This window comes from Hyperoodon ampullatus (assembly GCF_949752795.1).
Source record: "Hyperoodon ampullatus genome assembly, chromosome: 1".
Taxonomy (NCBI): Eukaryota; Metazoa; Chordata; class Mammalia; order Artiodactyla; family Ziphiidae; genus Hyperoodon; species Hyperoodon ampullatus.
In genome coordinates, this window is record NC_136914.1 from 221,019,490 (window position 1) to 221,038,811 (window position 19,322).

General features: G+C 43.0%; 1 protein-coding gene across 1 annotated transcript; it reads right to left on the reverse strand.

Moving 5' to 3' along the window:
- Positions 1-574: 574 nt before the first annotated feature.
- On the reverse strand, positions 575-2,081 carry LOC307048223 (60S ribosomal export protein NMD3-like; the record flags this gene model as incomplete). The annotated part of the gene is given in 3 exon segments (XM_079697222.1): positions 575-1,590; positions 1,593-1,931; positions 1,934-2,081. Coding segments are annotated over 3 exon segments (1,503 nt in total).
- Between the last annotated feature and the right edge of the window lie 17,241 nt (positions 2,082-19,322).

Here is a 19,322-nt window from a genome sequence, read left to right on the forward strand (position 1 = left end):
TTACATTGGAAGGGAGAGTAATTTTTAGGCACTGATGCCAGGAAATATCTGGGAGTTGGGACTTTTTAATTGGACCAACCATCTCAATTTGCCTGAGAGTCAGTTGGTTCCAGGCAATTGAGGACTAATTGGTTGCAAGTTCATATTAAAAACGATTCTTCATATGCTCTTCTACTAAAGCAATCAATATAAAAAGAATCTAAAAGCTTGTTTTCTGCTTGAAGATTTAGGTAACCTCCCAGGAATCACAACTTGTGAGCTTTTAAACCCAGAGCTATAGTATGTGAAAATACTAGTGCCTCATAAAAAAGCAAGCTGATAGAATTCCGTATGTAAAATGGCCTAAATATCAGTAATAATTACATTCTGCATAATTTTTTTTTTATCTAAAACTTCCAAACCATCAACCTTTTTCAGTGCTTCGAGTGAGCAATCAAAATAGTCATATTTATTCAGGTTTAAAACTAAATTTCTCTTCTCTCAATATGAAGGCATAGATAGAATAGACGGGAAAAATTATTTTGTCCAACATTCTGAGCCTATGGATGTGGAAACCATCTACAACATGATCTCATTAGGTCATCATCGATTCACCTTCTTCACCAGTAGCATCTTGGGAAATGTGAAGGTCTTCAAGCATCTCAGCCAGACTAATTCGAGGTGCTCCTTCATCATCGGTGTCACTTTCCACAGGAATCGTTGAATCTGTATAAATATGCACATTTTTTCTAATTGCCTCATCTTCTTCAAGATCTTCAAGGAAATCTTGGTACTGCCTTTCATCATCTGTATCCATGTTTTCTCTATCTCTTGCAAGCTCTTTCAGTTTCCAGTTTCTAAGACACTGACGTTTGGTACGGTCATAGCTCTTCTTGATTAACGCCACATCTAGGACTCTATCTGATTTCATTTTGTTGACATGCCCATCATTTAAGTTACAGTTGGCCAGATCAAACCCCAACACCAGGTCTCCAGGATTTAGAAGATATCCCAAATGAGTGCGACAAAAATACTGTTTATCTGTATTCATTTCAGATGTTTTCTGTACCCAGACTTCCCCGAGGGTATGCTTTTTGGATACCAGTCCAGCACCTCCACTGTGTTTTAGATCTCGGACTATGCTGCATTCCATAACAATAAACTCCTCTAGCTGTTTGGGATGGCGTAAACTATGGAAAGGGTGACTCCAGAAAGCGTTCCCATCAATATCTGCAACTTGTAGGGTATTTGGATCTATGAGATGGATGACGCTGGTTACTCGAACACACACACAAATCTGGTTCATGTTTCCCAGGCTTTGTGCCAGTTTTGGAGACAGACAAACAACATTATCCTTGCATATTGGAACAATTTCCACAGAAAAGGTGCTTTTGTAATTGTATGTGTTACTATGGATATCCTGAGAGATCAGTCTCTGTGAGGCTTTGTATCTAGTGGGAACAGTACACTGAAGAAATTCTACCATCTTCTGAGCATGTTGTTTTGAGGAATAATAGAAATCCAGACCATCATGAATCTCTTTGATATGAAGTGTATTCTGGTGCATGCCATATTTCAAAATCAGCTGTTCCAGATAGTAGAAAGTTTTTTGTGCAAAGTCTTTTGCCTGACTTGAACCACAGCCTTCCAGAAATCCTTAGCTTCCACTCTATGGCAATCTCCACACGTCTGGGGCTGAACAACATAATCCACCACAAACACTTGCTGAAGGATAGCACCATTCATCACCTCTTTCTGAATAGTTAGTTTAACTTTAAGTCTCTTAGAATGGGGCTCAGTCCAAACAAAGCTTGCATCTGCAAGACGTACCTTACTCAGAGGGGCTTTGATTTTTTCCAAACACAAAGCAAGAAGTTCCCTGGATTCTAAGGCACATTGTGCCCAAGTTCCTGGTGGCTGGAAATATCTTTGACATTGTTTGCTGAAAGATAGACTTGTTTCGGAATGCCTTGGCTGATATCTACTTTATTTCGCAGACAAGCCACGCAAATACTGGCAGGATTTGGACTAATCGGAGCACCACAGTCGCAGCACAAGATGTGTCCAGGTGTGTGCTTCACGGGTTCTGTCATATACTCCATTTTTCTATATATCTTATTGCCTCTGGACCAGACCCAGATGTGCTGAAAAACCGCGGCAGGACCAGTTCCTATCGCCCAGTCCTTATTTTGTAATTTGCACCAGCAAAGCACCATTCCTATTCCACACAGGCTCGAGAGGCCCAAATATAGAAGCTCTTACAGTCTCGTCACTCCGTTTTCTTTCTCACCATTAAGCTTTCACCTTCAGGGTTGGGTTTGTTGGACAGACCTGGGCTTCTCAACATCCATTCGTACTCTTTTGACTGTTCAATCAGATGAATTCTAACTTCACCACCTCCTAGCTGTGTCACCGTGGACAAATGCTGTCCCACATTATGCCTCAGTTTTCTCCTCTGTGAAGTGAAGATAGTAAGACTGAAGCTGTAGAGTTGCCATATGGGTCACCATGTGTACAACGCATAAGGGAGAAGTACTTTGGTGTGCCAGAACATGCCTGACCATGATTTGGCCAAGTCCAGCTGGGAGCTCTGGGCTGTTCTGGCAGGCAGGGGTCCATTAGTGACTGATTGGGACATGCTGATTTTAGTGTAAGCACAAACTTCTAATCCATGATTTCAGGGGCCCCTCATGACCCACGGTTAGAGAGGCACCATCAGAGAAAGGGCCTGCTCAGTTCTTTGTGAATTATTTCTTGACTTGTGGAATGATTATTTTATCGCGCTTTGTATATAGAACAATCCTTTCCCAGTTCCTTGAGATTTTGGTTTACCTGGGTTTACTTCTGAATACTTTCCCTAACTACCCCTCATTGGATTAATCAAGATTTGGAGGTGATATGGGTTATTTCTGTTTGTTTAGTGGCTACCCTTAACATTTTAACATGCATACTTCTATTAACCAATAACAAAGTTTCTCAGTATTTTATCCTTCTTTTAAACTATGAGGTCATTAAAACATTACACATAGCCAGCAGTAACAATAACATTTTGGCAATGTTATTTCATCTAACCCTCTCATTATTACTATTATTACTGTTGTTATTATTATTATGGAATATTTTGTAGAAAATCCCAGATGTCATGTCTCACCACTTAGAAAGACTTAGCTGACAAGAAATTGTTCCCCTTAATATAACCACTATGCCATTATCAGCAAACAAAATGAGCAATAATTTCTTAATATGATCACATATCCCTTCCATACTTAAATTTCCCCTGTTGTCCCCAAAATCTTTTTACAGATGGTTTGTTTGAATAAATGGCCAAGTATGGTTTGCATATCACAGTTATATTTTGAAGAAAACATAGAATGCCCTATGGCCTGGATTTTGCTTGTTGCTTTTACTTGGTGTCCTATAATTTGTTCTTTTATTCCCTGAGGTATTATAAACTTGTGTTTAAATTCAGTGACTATTTGAAATTCAGGACTTTTTGTGTAGCAATACTTCAGAGATGTTTCTGTGTACTGATTGCATCATATCAAGAGGCACAGAAATATCTGGTGTCTCATGGTTTTATTGACACTAAGATTGATCAGGGTTCAGATGGTAGCAGCTAAGTCTCTCATTATGAAGTTCTCCATAAAACTTTGTACATAATGCTTTCAATTTTTTTTTAACTTTTTAAAGTTTTTTTTTTATTTTTTAATTTTAACTTTTGGCTGCATTGGGTCTTCACTGCTGTGCACAGGCTTTCTCTAGTGGCGGCGAGTGAAGGCTGCTGTTCATTGTGGTGCGTGTTCTTCTCATTGTGGTGGCTTCTCTTGCTGCAGAGCATGGGCTCTAGGTGAGCGGGCTTCAGTAGTTGCAGCACATGGGATCAGTAGTTGCGGTGCATGGGCTTAGTTGCTCTGCGGCATGTGGGATCTTCCTGGACCAGGGTTCGAACCCCTGTCCCCTGCATTGGCAGGCAGATTCTTAACCACTGTGCCACCAGGGAAGTCCCCGTAATGCTTTTTAAAAAAATTGTTAAATATATATAACATAAAACCTGTCATTTTAACTATTTTAAAGTGCATCGTTCTGCGGCATTAAGCAGATCCACAATGTTATATAACAATTGCCACTATCCATTTCCAGAATTTTTTCATCATGTGAAACTGAAACTCTTTACTCATTAAACAATAACTCCCCATTTCTCCTCCCCTCCGGCTCCTGGCAACTACCATTCTCCTTTCTGTCTCTATGAATTTCCCTCTTCTAGGTACCTCTTGTAAGTGGAATCATACAGTATTTGTCCTTTTGTGGCTGGCTTATTTCCCTTACCATAATGTCCCCAAGGTTCATCTGTGTTGTAGCATGTGTCAGAATTTCATTCCTTTATATGGCTGAATACTATTCCATTGTATAGATGGCCACATTTTGTCTATCTGTTCACCTGTTTATGGACACTTGGGTTGATTTTGGCTATTGTGAATACTGCTGCCATGAACATGAGTGCACTCACTTAATGCTTTTATTATTCACTGATGATATTTGTCTAGATCCATCATAGGCATACCTCGTTTTCTTGTGCTTGGCTTTATTATGCTTTGCAGATATTGCATATTTACAAATTGAAGTTTTTGGCAACCCTGCATTGAACAAGTGTACTGGTGCCATTTTTCAAACAGCATTTGCTCACTTTGAGTCTCTGTGTCACATTTTGGTAATTTTCATGATATTTGCAACTTTTTCATTATTATCACATTTGTTATGGTGATCTGTGATCAGTGATCTTTGATGTTACTATTGTAATTTTTTGTTGTTTTGTAATTTAATTAAAGTATGTACATTGATTTTTAGATATAATACTGTTGCACACTTAATAGACAACAGTAAACATAACTTTTACATGTACTGGGAAACCAAAAAATTCATGTGACTCACTTTATTGGAATATTTGCTTTATTGTGGTGGTCTGGAACTAAACTTGCAATGTCTCTGAGGTGTGCCTGTATTTCATTTTAGGTCACACAATGGTGATTTTCTAATATTTTCTTTTTATATACCAATTTCCAGAATAATGGTTTGATGTACCAGTATCCCACAAAGGTGACCAATGAGGTTTTTGGGTTTTTTTAGCAGTCTTTTTTTTTTTTTTTTTTTTTAATAGCTCCTCGAGTTAGTTCTTATGTTCTTTGACACAGCTTCAGTAGTCTTTTGTCACTTCTTTTATTTCTGGCACAACAAAGTGTCCCAGACTCATCTTGTATATTTCCTACCTGAAGGGAAAAATCTCCTTTTCTCTGCTGTGCTCACCACTCTGCTCTCAATACTTCACTTCTGGACAGCAAATGTGTGAGTTTTTCCCACATCAAGCAATTCTCCAATTCTCTGTGGACACCATTGGAGTGTCCTACAATTTAATTCAATTCTGACACTATCTACCTGGAGATAGCATCAGATCTCCCAGGGGCTCAATCCCACAAGACCCTCTCTTCTCCCACTTCAGACAGCAATTGCAAGTCCAGGTTGTCACCTGTGCTTCTGATTGACTATAACTTGGAGGTTCCCATGACCCTTCCTCATGTTCAGTATTTACTAGAATGGTTCATAGAACTCAGGGGAACATTTATGTTTATCTGTTTATTGTAAAGGATGCAATTCAGGCATACCCAGATGAACGAGATGCATAGGGCAAGTTATGGGGGAAGGGGTGTGGAGATTCCATGTCCTCTTTTTAAAAATATTTATTTATTTAGGCTGCACTGGCTCTTAGTTGCGGCATGCGGACTCTTAGTTGCGGCATGCATGGGGGATCTAGTTCCCTGACCAGGGATCGAACCTGGGCCCCCTGCATTGGGCGCGCAGAGTCTTACCCAGTGGACCACCAGGGAAGTCCTCCATGTCCTTTTTACACAGGCATGCCACCAGCCCCCCCACCCCTAGCACCTCCATGTGTTCACCAACCAAGAAGCTCACCAAACTCTGTACTTTTAGAGATTTTTAATGGAGGCTTCATTTTGTAGGCATGATTGGCCATTGGGTCCAATTCAATGTCCAGAGGTTGGGGTGAAGCTGAAAGTTCCAGTGCTTTAGTCACATGGATAGTTCCTCTGGCGACAAGCCACTGTCTGATGGTTATCTAGGGGCTTTCAAAAAATCACCTCATTAACCTAAGCTCAGGTGGGTTTGAAAGGGGTTTGTTAAGAGTAACAAACGATACTCCTTCCACCTTTATAATTCTTATTACTTAGGAAATTCTAAGGATTTTAGGAGCTCTGTGCCAGGAATGGGGATGAGACAATATATATTTCTTACTATAAATCACAATATCATGCTACTCATTTCTGAAATCAGCCATTTTCCCAATGAGACTTGGTTCTTTTGGGGTATGGTACTTAGACACCACAATCTGGGTACTTGGTGTGCTCACTGCTAGTGGATTGTCATTGTTTCAGGCTTTTCGGTAAAGAGAGCTAAAATGTATGTTTTTTTAAAGAGAAAAATTATAAATTCATATTGATATTTTAAATTCAACATTATGATCACAGTCTTCTTACCTCTTTGATTTTATACTTCTATATCTTTTATAATGAAAATCTTGGTTCTGTTAAATTAACATAATTATTTTATTCTAGAATATATCTATAGTGGTTTCAAAATAATATCAACATTTATATGATAAGATATTGGACATAGTTTCAGATTTCTTTTTTCTTTCTTTCTTTCTTTTTTTTTCTTCTGTTTTTGTTCTTAGATTATATCCCATTAGGGATGTACAATCAAACATTGTGCTTTAATATCAATCAAAGTAAATTTTGTCCCTCTAATGTGTGTACCACCACCGTGATATGCACTTAGGCTCATTTGTTTCAGTGTGCTTTCAATTTTTAGGATTTGTTTCTTTTTTGAACAAAGAAAAAATTAAAAGGTTCTAAAGTAACAAAACAAAACTGTATGTAATATATGTTACATCATATATATTATATTTTAATTACATATAATAGATATATCCACAGAAGTATTGCTTCCATCCTTTCCTCTTCTGTTTCTTCCTTCCTAATGAAATGGAACCATTTTCATTAGTTTTTGGCTTGTGCTTCAACTGTTTCCTTTTGAAATTACGCCACCGCCACACCCACCACACACACACACTTTCTCTTTTCTTAGACAAAACATACATACCTTTTAGTGTGCTTGGTACTGCGTTGTGCTGCTACCCTAAGTGTTGGGCATATGGGTTATTTTCATCATTTAGCTATTATGATCAATGCTGAAATCAATAGCCTTGTGATTACATTGCGTTGCATTTTTGCCAGTGTATCTTTGGGATAGGTCGTTAGAAATGGATTGCTGGGTTAAAGGGCAAATGCAGAGTAAATTTGTTAGGCAGTGCCAAATTCCCCTCTGTAGAGCTTTATCATTGTGCACCCCTGTAATCCTGCAACGTGTGAGCCCGCCTGTTTCTCCACAGCATCAGCATTATCAAGAGAGTACATTGTAACACTGCTTTAGCTACTAGGGACGGTTACAACATTAATTTTTATCTTGAGATTCCTGTACCACATGGAAAGTACAAATTTGGACTCCTCACCTCTGTATGTTGGGGTTTTTATTTCTTGGAGGATGGGGGAGACTTTCCCCCCACCTAGATCCTCATCAGATTGCAGTATTTCTCCGATACTTCCTAGGGTGGGAATTTTCTAGTCACATTTTGTTGGAGGGGCAACCTTTGGAGGCCCCTCTATTATGCTATGCTGTGTCTCAGTTTGGGACACAGACAAGGCCCAGACCCCTGTCCTTATCTGGGTGTTCTGCCCTTAGCCTGAGCTGTGGAGCCTATATCTGGATCTATTACTTACTTGAGCACCAAGTTTTCATCTTCTGTGTTTATCACTGTGGTTTTGAAGGCCCTCTTTAATTCTGGTACCTGGAGATTTCTCTTCCTTTCTTTACAGCCTATCTGTATATGGTATTTTCTGCTTACATTTTATGCACGCATTTCTATGTCTAATGGGTGGGAGGGCGTTCTTCAGAATCTCAGGCCTCCATGTTGCTGGAGGAAACTCAATGCAGATTTTTATAAAAGTTATGCCAAAGCAGGGAAGTAAAATGGAAATTGGGAGTGAAGGGATTATTTGCTATGCAGAAGTATCCTTTAAGAGTGGACTTCTAGTGTGTTGAAACTAAAATTTTTTCTGTAACCAAATTGAGTTTGTAAATATTATCTAAAATGGGGTATACCTGTTATGCAAAGATGCTGTCTCTCTCCCAGATGTGAGGACATTGGGCCATGGGCTACACATTTTTGCAGTGTAGGCCTGATCAGAGAGAAAAAAAAAATCACTAAATTATCTTTTTGGCCTCATTCCGAAGTTCAAAATCCAAACACACCACAAAACTTACTATACCAGATAGGCCTCTGGGAGCCAAGGACCTGGTATGAACAAGAAGGGCAATACAAGATTATTTCAGTCTAAGGAGAGAGATTGAGCTGAACTATGTGTGTAAAAGAGACAATTGTAGGCATCAGGAATGGAGTCAAGAGGCCTGGGCTTTGCTTCATTGTGAGCTTAGGTCATTTGTACCCAACCGTCTAGCTGCCCATTCATTTGTCTACCCATCCGTCTATTCAGCTACTTATCTACCCATTCAAATACCAATCTATCCTTCCATCAATTCATCTGTCCATCCATCCATCTAAACATTCATCTACCTGTCCATTAATCCATCTATCCACCTGTCCATCCATCCATCCATCCATCCATCCATCTGCTGTTCACCTGTTCATCCATCCATCCATATATCCATCATTACCGAACATCCACAGTTACTAGGGACTAGAACCCAAATATGAGAAAGACACTGTCTCTCCCTCTATGGGACTCTGTGTGTTATGGGTAGAATGTCATACAAATAATTACTATGTAATAAGATAATGACTTCAGAGGAGCCCTGTCACCTCTGTGCTGAGAGTGAGAGCACTTTAATTTGTCTGGAGTCAGGAAAGTCTTCCCGGACGAAGCCTTTGAGTCAGGTTCAAACTCAGGTTTGAGTTCAGACCTGAGCAGGGAGTTGCCCATTACCTCTGGCCTCAAGTTCCACCTCACCTGTGCAAGGGTGGCATGGGGCCAAATGACATCCATCTAAAGATCTGTGCTTTCATGAGTGGCAGGTGCAGATTTTGTATTGGGCACCAACAAGCGGCATGGAGGGCTAGTGGGGAAGCAGAGCCAGTTCAAGACTTGGCTGGGATTGGAGCATCCCATCTTTGAGGGGCCCCCAGACTTTGTCCAAGAACTGGTTATTGCCCATGGGTAGCTGGAGGAAAAGCTCACTGTCCCCAGTTACTTGTTTCCTGGGACAAGGCTAGAAGTGGGCTTTCCAGACTTGTTCTGGGCCCTGGGCCCATTGTCTGCAGTGTGACAGGAACCCCATGAATTTTAATAGCCTCCATTCAGAGTGATTAAAACCTTAATGAAATTTAATTATCTTGATGTTAAGCATTTTGTGTTAAGTTATTGCATTCTGACCACTCATTGTTCGCTGCAAGCTCAGGGCAGCATACCTACCTCTGCCTTAATGGAAAGGAAAGTTAAATATATTTAAATGAAATTTCCCCCCAAATAATTGCCTTCAGTGAAACACCAAGTAGGCATCAGGATTGAATTTATAAATCGGGCGGCTGTAGATGAGAGCTACTATGTTTGGAATGGTTTTCATTAATCCAGGGTCTCCAGAAGGAGCAATGTGAAAAGTTCAGAATATAAGTGACAGGTGTTTATGGTTCGCAATTGCATTAAACAGGCTCTTAAACGCAGGTTAAAGGCCTCCATGAAATAGAGAATATACCTTAAAATGTGGCCTAAATTTTTGCCATTTTGGACTTTGCATTACTTACCTACAGAATTAGCAGGGCTTTCGGTTAATCAACTGTCAGCGTAAATTGTGGTTGAGCAAAATGCTTATAAATACCGGTAAGCACAGTGTGCTTGGCCTGTTGCTTTTTTTTTTTTTTTTTTTCCTTCTTCTTCCCTTGGGCCTTCCAAAGGCCTTCAGCTGATGGAGAGCTTTTAATTTCACATTTTGGCCCCCACCACAGGTGATAAACAAAGGTTTCCCCGCTGCTCTGGCTGGGGTCAGTTATCCGGCCTCCCTCCCCGTAATCACACACAAAAGGTGCCTGAGATCCACAGCTAATTTGCGGCCTCTGTTTAGCAGAATTTAATAGCAGGTATTACTGCTGCCGCGGTAATTAAGGACCTTTGTCAATAAGACGGAATAGATGGCCACACTTGGTTGTAATCAGTGGGCTCTCGAGAGCCAGAGGAGTGAAAAGGGAGAGAAGCAATCCATTCTGTGAATAACGCAGGCCTCCCCGGCCTCCCTCCCTCCCAGGTCGGCCAGTGGAATAATAATTCCCCAGGCAATGAAAGTACAGGAATAAAAGTACTTACCCTCCAGCCGGTGATTTTTTTTTTGACTTTTTATTTACTCTACTGAGCTTTCTTATTTGCTCCAGGCTGCATCTGATGAAGTATTGTTTAAACAGCACAGAGCAAAATGGATGTAGGGCGGTGGGGAGAGGAGGAGGAATTTTAACCAGGTGGCAGGGAGGCGCCCCGCTTTAAGGTGGATAGCCGTTCGGTTTATCAATTATTTCTCTGGGATACAGGAAAAAAAAAAGACAAAACCAAGTGGCTTCGTGGAGAGGTGGAGGGTGTCATTTAGAGCTGTCTCTGAACACAGTCATTCAGCTGTAAATGGGCCGCCTGTAACAAGCGTGAAGGGAACTTGGGGGAGCGTTGTCACCCTCCGCCTCGTCTCTAATGTACCACTGAATGGCCCGGCGGAGGGGGCGGCCAGGGACGGGAGGGGGCAGGGGCTGGCGGCCACAATTCAAAGAGACCTTCAAGGTGTGTGCCCCTCATAGTAATTGGAGAGGAAGCTGCCTTTCCCTCGCCGATTCCCTGCCTTTTTACTGGTTTTAACAAGCATGATGCTTTTAATAGTGCTTTGAGTACCATCTCTTTATACGCCTCTCCCTTTTTAAAGCAGCTTTAACTATACCCTTTCTGTCGCTAATGTCTGAAAAACTTCTACCTTTAATCATTCCCCGATGAGGTGGCAAACAAGCGGCCCCTCTCCTTTAGCAGTTTCGGCCGGGTAGTCGCTGCCGGCTGGGAAGGGAGTGGGTGGTGGCCGAGGGAGCAGGGGGCGCTGCGAGGGTGTGGATGGTGGGGATCTGACGCCAGGTCCAGAGCTTGGGGACATCCAAGGGGCTTCTCGTTAGGGGAGGGCCGGGGGTCAGTTTTAAATGCTCAGATCTGCAAGGCGGAAGACAAAAATCCATTTGACCACTGTTAACAATCCACTTGGATTTGGTTAATTAAAAAAGATTGAAATTAGTTTTGTGGCTATTCCAGGACACCTCCCCTTGCCCACCCCCAACCCAACACGCACAGTTTACTTCCTTCCCATTTAGGGGCCAATCCCAAACGGGGCTGATGAGTGAGGTCTTTCTGTGAGATGAGCTTAAAGGGTTTCACATGCACCTCTGGACTGATGAGGGATTCAGGATGGGCTGGTTCCAAGCGCAGGCTCATAAATACGAATGGAGATTGAGGGGTCCATCCGTCCTCCTGAGGAGCAGCACGTGCGCACACACACAGCTTTTGGGTCCCTCAAAAGTGTGGCAGAGGTGAGGCCAGGAGCTGTAGGGCCTCTGGGAAGGCAGGGGCAGGACGGAGGGAGGGAGAGACATGGTAGTCCCTGTTTCCTCATCCATTCCATTTTCGGCTTCTGAACATGGGCTTCTCTTTCTGGAACGATTTGTCAAACCAAAGTTCAGCAGACGTTTTAGAGGGGAAAACCTTCCCAGAGAGAGTCTCGGGGGGAGTGGAGGAGACGGGGCTTCTTTAGAGCTTCTAAGCATCCCTTCTCCAAAGATGTCACCCTGGGAAGCATCCCTTTGGTCCCCTTCTGTCCACGCTTGAGGGTTCAAGTCCCGACTCTGGAGCAGTATAGCTCAGCTTGTTAAGCCAGTTTTCTTCTCTGTAAAATGCAGGTGAGAATTGCTTCTACCTTCTCAGAGGGGTTTGTGAAGGTCCACAAGGTGATGCTGGTAAGACACTCAAACTCACTGCCTGAGGCAGAGGGAGGCATCCCGTGCATATTGGACGTTGTTTTTCCTCTAAGGGTTCATTGGATTTTTCTTAATTATCTGGAGGATGGGGGTGGGCTTGCCTGATTCTGGGGCTCAGGACAGCAGAGCATGTTGTGGGTTTCCAACAGCTGCTGAGTTGTAACTGTGCCAACATACTTATACCCCCAGGCAGCCATGGGGTTAGGGATCACTTAGGAAAGTTGTGCTTTGCACAAAATCACAGGGGAGAAGTGAGTGCAGAGGTGGCTGGCCAAAGAAAGAGGAGACATCTTTCCCAGGTCTGCCCTCCTCAGGGCCGTGAGAGGAGGGATGCTGTCGCAGGCTGAATGATGCCCCCTAAAGATACAGTCGACCCGCCACGTCCCTGGGGTTCTGCATCCACGGGATTCAACCAATGGTGGATCCAAAATATTTGGAAAAAAAAATCCAGAGTTCCAAAAGCAAACTTTGAATTTTCCATGCTCTGTCAACTATTTACATAGCATTCACCTTATGTTTACAACTACTTACACAGTATTTATATTGTATTTATAACTATTTACATAGTATTTACATTGTATTAGGTATTATAAGTAATCTAGAGATGATTTTAAGTATAATGGAGGATGTGCATAAGTTATAAGCAAATACTAGGCCATTTTATATAAAGGGGTTGAACATCCTTGGATTTTGGTATCCACGGAGGGTCCTGGAACCAATCCCCGGTCATCTGTGGATGTTACTTTACAAAAAAGGGTCTTTCCCCCCAGTTTTATTGAGATATAATTGACATATAAAATTTGTATAAGTTTAAGGTGTAGGACATAATGCTTTGATATATGTATATATTATGAAATGATTACCATACATTTAGTTAACAAACATCACCTCACATAGTCATAAGAAATTTTTTCCCTTGTGAAAAGAACTTTCAATATCTACTCTCTTAGCACTTTTCAAATATACAATACAGTATTGTTAGCTATAGTCACCATGTTGCACGTTATATCCTCAGAATTTACTCATTTTATAACTGGAAGTTTGACATTTTGACCACCTTTACCCATTTTCCCCATCCCTTACCTCTGGCAACTACTAATCTGTTCTCTATTTCTGAGTTTGGTGTTTTAAGATTTTACATATACTGTAAAGCAATTATACTCCAATAAAAATGTTTAAAAAAAGATTTTACATATAAGTGAGATCGTACAGTATTTGTCTTACTCTGTCTGACTTATGTTACTTAGCATAATGCCCTCAAGGTCCATTCATATAGTCACAAATAGCAGGATTTTCTTCTTTTTTCATGGCCAAATAGTATTCCATTGTATATATGCAGCACATTTTCTTTATCCATTCATCTGTCAATGGACACCTAGGCTGTTTCCATGTCTTGGCCATTGTAAATAATTCTGCAATGAACATGGGAGTGCAGATGTCTCTTTGGGATAGTGACTTTGTTTTCTTTGAAGTGGGATTGCTGGGTCCTATGGTAGTTCTCATTTTAATTTTTTGAGGATGGTCCATACTGTTCTTCATAGTGGCTGCACCAATTTACATTCCCACCAACAGGGCACAAGGGTTCTGTTTCTCCACATGCTCTCCAGCATTTGTTATCTCTTTGCTTTTTTTTTTTTTGCTGTACGCGGGCCTCTCACTGCCGCGGCCTCTCCCGTTGCGGAGAACAGGCTCCGGACGCGCAGGCTCAGCAGCCATGGCTCACGGGCCCAGCTGCTCCGCGGCATGTGGGATCTTCCCGGACCAGGGCACGAACTCGTGTCCCCTGCATCGACAGGCGGACTCTCAACCACTGCGCCACCAGGGAAGCCCTCTCTTTGCTTTTTGATGATGTCCATTCTGACAGGTGTGAGGTGAAAAAGTCTTTTCAGCTGCAGTTAAGTTAAGGACCTCTAGATGGAGAGATTATTCTGGATTATCTGGGTGGACCCTAAATACAACCACACATGTCTTAATAAGAGGGGCAGAGGAAGATTCAACACAGACAGATGAGCAGAAGGCAGTGTGGAGATGGAGGCAAGATTGGGGAGATGCTGCCATAAGTCAAGGAATGCCAGCGGCCACCAGAAGCTGGAAAAAGTGAAGAATGGACTCCCTAGAGCCTGCAGAGGGGGTGCAGCCCTGCCGACACCCTGATTTTGGCTTCTGGCCTCTAGAACTATGAGAGGATAGACTTTTCTTGCTTGAAGCCACCCACTGTATGGTAATCAATATAGCAGCTACGGAAAACTCACACCAATGCCTGGTGGAAGGTCCTTTTCCGTAAATGAGTCAAGTGAACAATTGAAGAGGAGGAGAAAAGGTTCTGTGCCCTGGGCATCGTGGCCAGGATTTCTGATACCTGTGGGGTTGTGTGGTGGTGTCACTCAGGGGCATTGACTGTGGGGTGCACTGCACTCCAGCCTCAGGGAAAGGGGTGTCGGGCAGGCATGGGTGACCCTGGGGAACGGGCTAAGTTTTCCGGAGCAGGTCTCTGCCAGGCCTGGTTCTCACTGGCTCAGCCACAGGGTAGGGCCAAGGCTGTAGGCTGCAGGTCTTAGGACAGACCTGGGGTGCCTCACTCCATTTAATGAAAAGAACATATGGAAAAACACAACAAAAATATACACCAACATCTTTGTGGGCAATTTCTTATGCAGACATGAGTATGCTTTCTCATGTCATATAAAGACATGTTGTCATCAGTCTGTTCAGCACTGTGCTCATTGATCTTATTCCTTTACACAGTAGCCTTAATACTGCAGAATACATTGTTTGGTTACGGGTTAGATTGTTTCCCCTGTGTCAGTGGTAAACTCGACTTTTTCATATTTGGATAGCGAGTCTAATTCATAGCGCAATGGAGTTTGCAGTTCAGATAGGATTTACTTCTTGATTGATTTGTTGTTAGTATTTATTGGGCACTCGATCCCTGTTATGAGGAGGAAACAAGAGACTGTGGCTTAGGGGAGGCAAGAAACTTGCCCAAGACACCCCGTGGTGGTGTCCCCAGGCTGTGCACACTCGTAGCCATCCGACTGCAGAGTTTAGCTCTCGGCTCCCCTGCTTTCGGAAGCCAAGGGCGCAAATCGCATCTGGGATTGTGATGTGTTTTTGGAAGACCTAGAAGTGCTTGTGCAGACGGCACCCCTCCAGAGCCTGTCCTGGGCCCAGCTTCGTCTCCCCTGCCAGGTCTGGGCAGAGTACGTGGCACATGGGGCCCCAAGGAGTGTTTGCTATTTTGTGCTGAATTATCACCGGGAATTAGAAAGGCCGCAGAGGCATTCCTCCTAATGTGATCCTTAGAAAGGCACTTCTAAATACAAGCCGAAGTCAAGTTGGGCAGAATTTAGAGGAACAAAGCAGAGTCTTTTAGCTCCCGTAAGGAGGATTGTCAATTTGTTCCAAAAGCAAAATAATTAAAGGGCAATGTTCACCAAATGGACATTATGGTTTATTGCAGTTCTGACAAAATCCCTAGCAGATCTGAATATTGGTGTTCAGAGTGCAGGATGGGCGAGAGAGGATTTCTGCTGCTGCGGGGGGAGCCTGTGGGCTGTAACCCACCACCCCCGGGCCCTCCCTCAGTGCCTTTGCTCCACAGCTGGCTCCTAAGTGAAGAGAATTCCTGCTGTCCTGCAAGTCCAGGCAAGAGGGCTGGGCCAGAGGGGAGGCCAGAGCCATCTGCCGTGAGAGCCCATTTTGGTTTTGCATCCTGCTCAGAGCACTGGCTGGGGTTTGGCTGTGTTGGTATGAGCTGCAGATACCAAGCCCGCGTCTGGATGGTGAGGTCGGTAGTGCGGGCACAAGGCCGTGGAGCGGAGGCTGCAGAGCAGGGAGAGCCCGGTTCAGGCAGCTGGGTGAATCCCAGCTGTGTGACCCACGGCAAGTGTCTTAACCGCTCTGGAGTTTCTCTACTGGGAAAAGAGGAGAAAAATCTAGCAATCTTATAGCGTTGTTGAGAAGCTGAAACTACAATAAAACTCATACGGTGCCTGGAGTAGTGTCTGGCCTGGGTAGTAATGCTCCAGCCGGGTTTGATGCTTTTATTAACTCTGGAAAGAGCAGTGCTCCCTGAGTTGGCAGACCTGGGACGAGCCCTGTTCCCGCCCCTCAGCAAGGCCCTCTCTGCGCCTTGGTCTCCTCATCTGTTAAGCCGTGGCGGGTAACGAGGAGTATTTTGAGGGACAATTAGGAAGATTAAATGGGAACCTTTGTCGAAAGCATCTGGCTCATGTAACCCCCTAACATACAGGTGCTCCTTCCGTCTCTGCGCGCCTTCTACAGCTTAAGGAAATTTGCCGTTTCGGCAGGTTCTTCCTTGTCTCCGATCTTGAATTTTTAGGCAGCCGTTGAAGCCCGTTGACTCCATCTACCAGGTTAGCTGACAGTCATTCATCCACTCGGGGGGGGGGGGGGGGTCCAGGGCTGTAAGATGGGGTCGGGGGAGGGGTGCCAGACTCTGTCCCTGTCCCAAGAAAATGGCCCCTCAGAGGGTTACCAGATAAAGCACAGGATGCCCAGTTAAATTTGAATTTCAGATACTCAATAAACACATTTTTTAGTTTAACTATGCCCCAAACACCGTATGGGACGTCCTTATACTAAGAAAGTATTCACTGTTTATCCGAATTAAAATGTAACCAGTCGTCCTGAATTTTTATTTGCTAACTCAATGCCTCCCCCAGCTCGATGAAAACGCCAAACTGGGGTCATGCCCATTGGTTTGGGGGATCCCTCTGAGATTGTTGGTGCCCAGGATCTGTGCCTTGGTTTCCTCCTCTGCACTGGATTATCTGTCCGTGGTCCTTTCTGGTTCCCGTTCCTAGATTTTCAGAGTTGGTAGAAGACATCCGGCCAACCTGGTGTTTTGGTACTGTGTAGACACAATAACCCACTAGCTGGATTGCATCTTTCACTTCTCAAACACTTGTTCTGCTTCATGTAAACACAATCCAAGTGCCTCTGATCTGCACTTTCAGTCCCAATTCTCAGCACTTGTAAGAAAAAGTCTCCTTGTAACATAGTCCAATCCCCAAGCTGGGTCTCTAAAGGGCATTTTGAAGCCCTTTTAATTTCCAATCCATTAAAAAAATAAATCTTTGGAGGGTTTGCTTCCTACATAGCAGCATGCTTTTTGGCTCGACAGCTGTCAAACTGAAAAACATTCCATGAATTCTCCAAGTAATTTAAAAGTTGCTCCAACTGAAATACGGGGTGATATCCACTCAGCTGAAAGGGTGCCACTTGTACCTAGGTAATTCTGTTCACTTGATTTTTTTTCTCTTCAGGGAATTACTTTCATAAGGAGAAGGAGGAAGGAGTACATTTTACTCAGTTATGAAATGGATGTTTGGATCTAACTTGTGACTCTATTTCCAATCTGTTCTACCTTTCACCATACCTCTGGGAAGGGCGATCTCTTAAACCATGGCTTGTCTTTGGCAATAATTACTTTGGGATGTGAACAGAAAGTCCATTTGGGGGTTCTGTCCTGTGAAGTCTGTGAATATACGTAATCCTTTTAAGATCTAAGCCTCCCACTCACATCTGAGTTTCCTTCTCTTTAGAGATTAAAACACTGCAGCCACTATTTGTTTTGAGCAAACAGAGTGCTATGAAGTCCTGTAATAGCTCACTGGGGGATGTGGAGCCACAGATTTTCTTATTAATCTCGCGAACACCTTAGAAGCTTCATCATGCCCCCCAAATGCATACACTTCATTCGCTTTAATTTCACAGCAATTCCTCCTGCTGCCTTAACTTGTGGTTCTGTCAGCTTTGTTCCCCCCCTTTTCTCTCTTTCTTATCTCTCTCTCCTCCCTCCCTCCTTTTCTTCCTTTGTGGATTCGAACTTTTTAGTCTCAATAAAAGGGCTGATGTCTGCCTTCGGGAAATCTTACTTCCATTTTTTCCCCCAGAAAAATGGAACAGGTTTCTTTTAACTAGCGCAAGGCTCTCCTCTCTAAAAGGTTTTTATTATTGAGTGCCCAGGGTCCTTAGTTTCAGACATTTATCTTCTAGCTAAGCAGGAACAAAAGCGGGAGGCAGCCTTCTGCACCCCGAGTTTCTGAGTAATCACCCAGTGGTTAAATTGAAGCGGCCACGACATCTTCTTCATTGTGTCACATCGGGCTTGCTCATTAATTTATGAGCTTCAACTGTCAAAATAGTTTGTGCAACGGACCCTAAAAATGGTGATGGATAATATCAATCAATTGGGTTTTATAGCCCTGGTTTCCCTTGCAGCAGGCCTGCCTGCTGTATACAGCCTGTGAAGAGGAAAGCCACATACACGGTAGATGTGCCCGAAACGAATACATAACACTCCCAAAATGCACCCCTTCCTGGAGGGCTCTAGGATGCTTAATGCACCAGTAATGCTCCACCCCCGTGGTCCTCGTGATGAGAGCCGGAAGGGTTTGGATCCCTTGGGAGGGATGTCCTCATCCTGAAGTACCCTGTTATTTCAAGATTACCACCTCCCATTATTCTTATAATGAGGTCATCTCAAAAGGGCGCCTCTGAAGGCCAGCGTGTGGTGATGAGGTCTGGCAGACGGGGGCAAAATTCAGCTCTAATGAGATGGAAGATTTAAAAAATCTTTGTGACTGTAGAATCTACATATCTACTCAGTAATTCTTATGACCTATTTGCAGATTTGAAGTGCCTTCAGATCCCGGCCTACTTACCTAAGTTTGTCAGGGGTGAGCCCCTTGATAATGTGGGACCTCCTTTATATAAATTTTCCGTGTTCCTTCTATGCCCTGGCTAGGGGGTGGTTATTATGAAGATCTTTTTCACTTTAAAAAAAAAATCACAAATACAAGTTAATTATTGAAAAACTTGAAAAATACGGAGAAGTGTGGAAAAGAGAAAACCCTTCGCTTCAATCCGGGGCCCGCCTCTGTTAGCATGTGTTGTATTTTCTGCCTTCTGTGCATGTGATTTTACATAGTTGAGGTAATCTGCCTAATAGAGTTTTGTCTCTTGCTTTTAAAACAATTCTCTAAGCATTTTAATGCTTTATGTTTGATCTCATTGTTGGTAGGTACTGTAGTTTATTTCGTCAATTCTTTTGTATTGAGTGTTTTAATAGTTTATCGTATTTTGTTGTTATCAACAAAAGGGGCCAGGTTGAGAGGCTTTCTGAAACAATTCCACGTTTAATGACCTACTGAACGGGACAGTTCCTGGTCTCCAAATATCTTCTCTC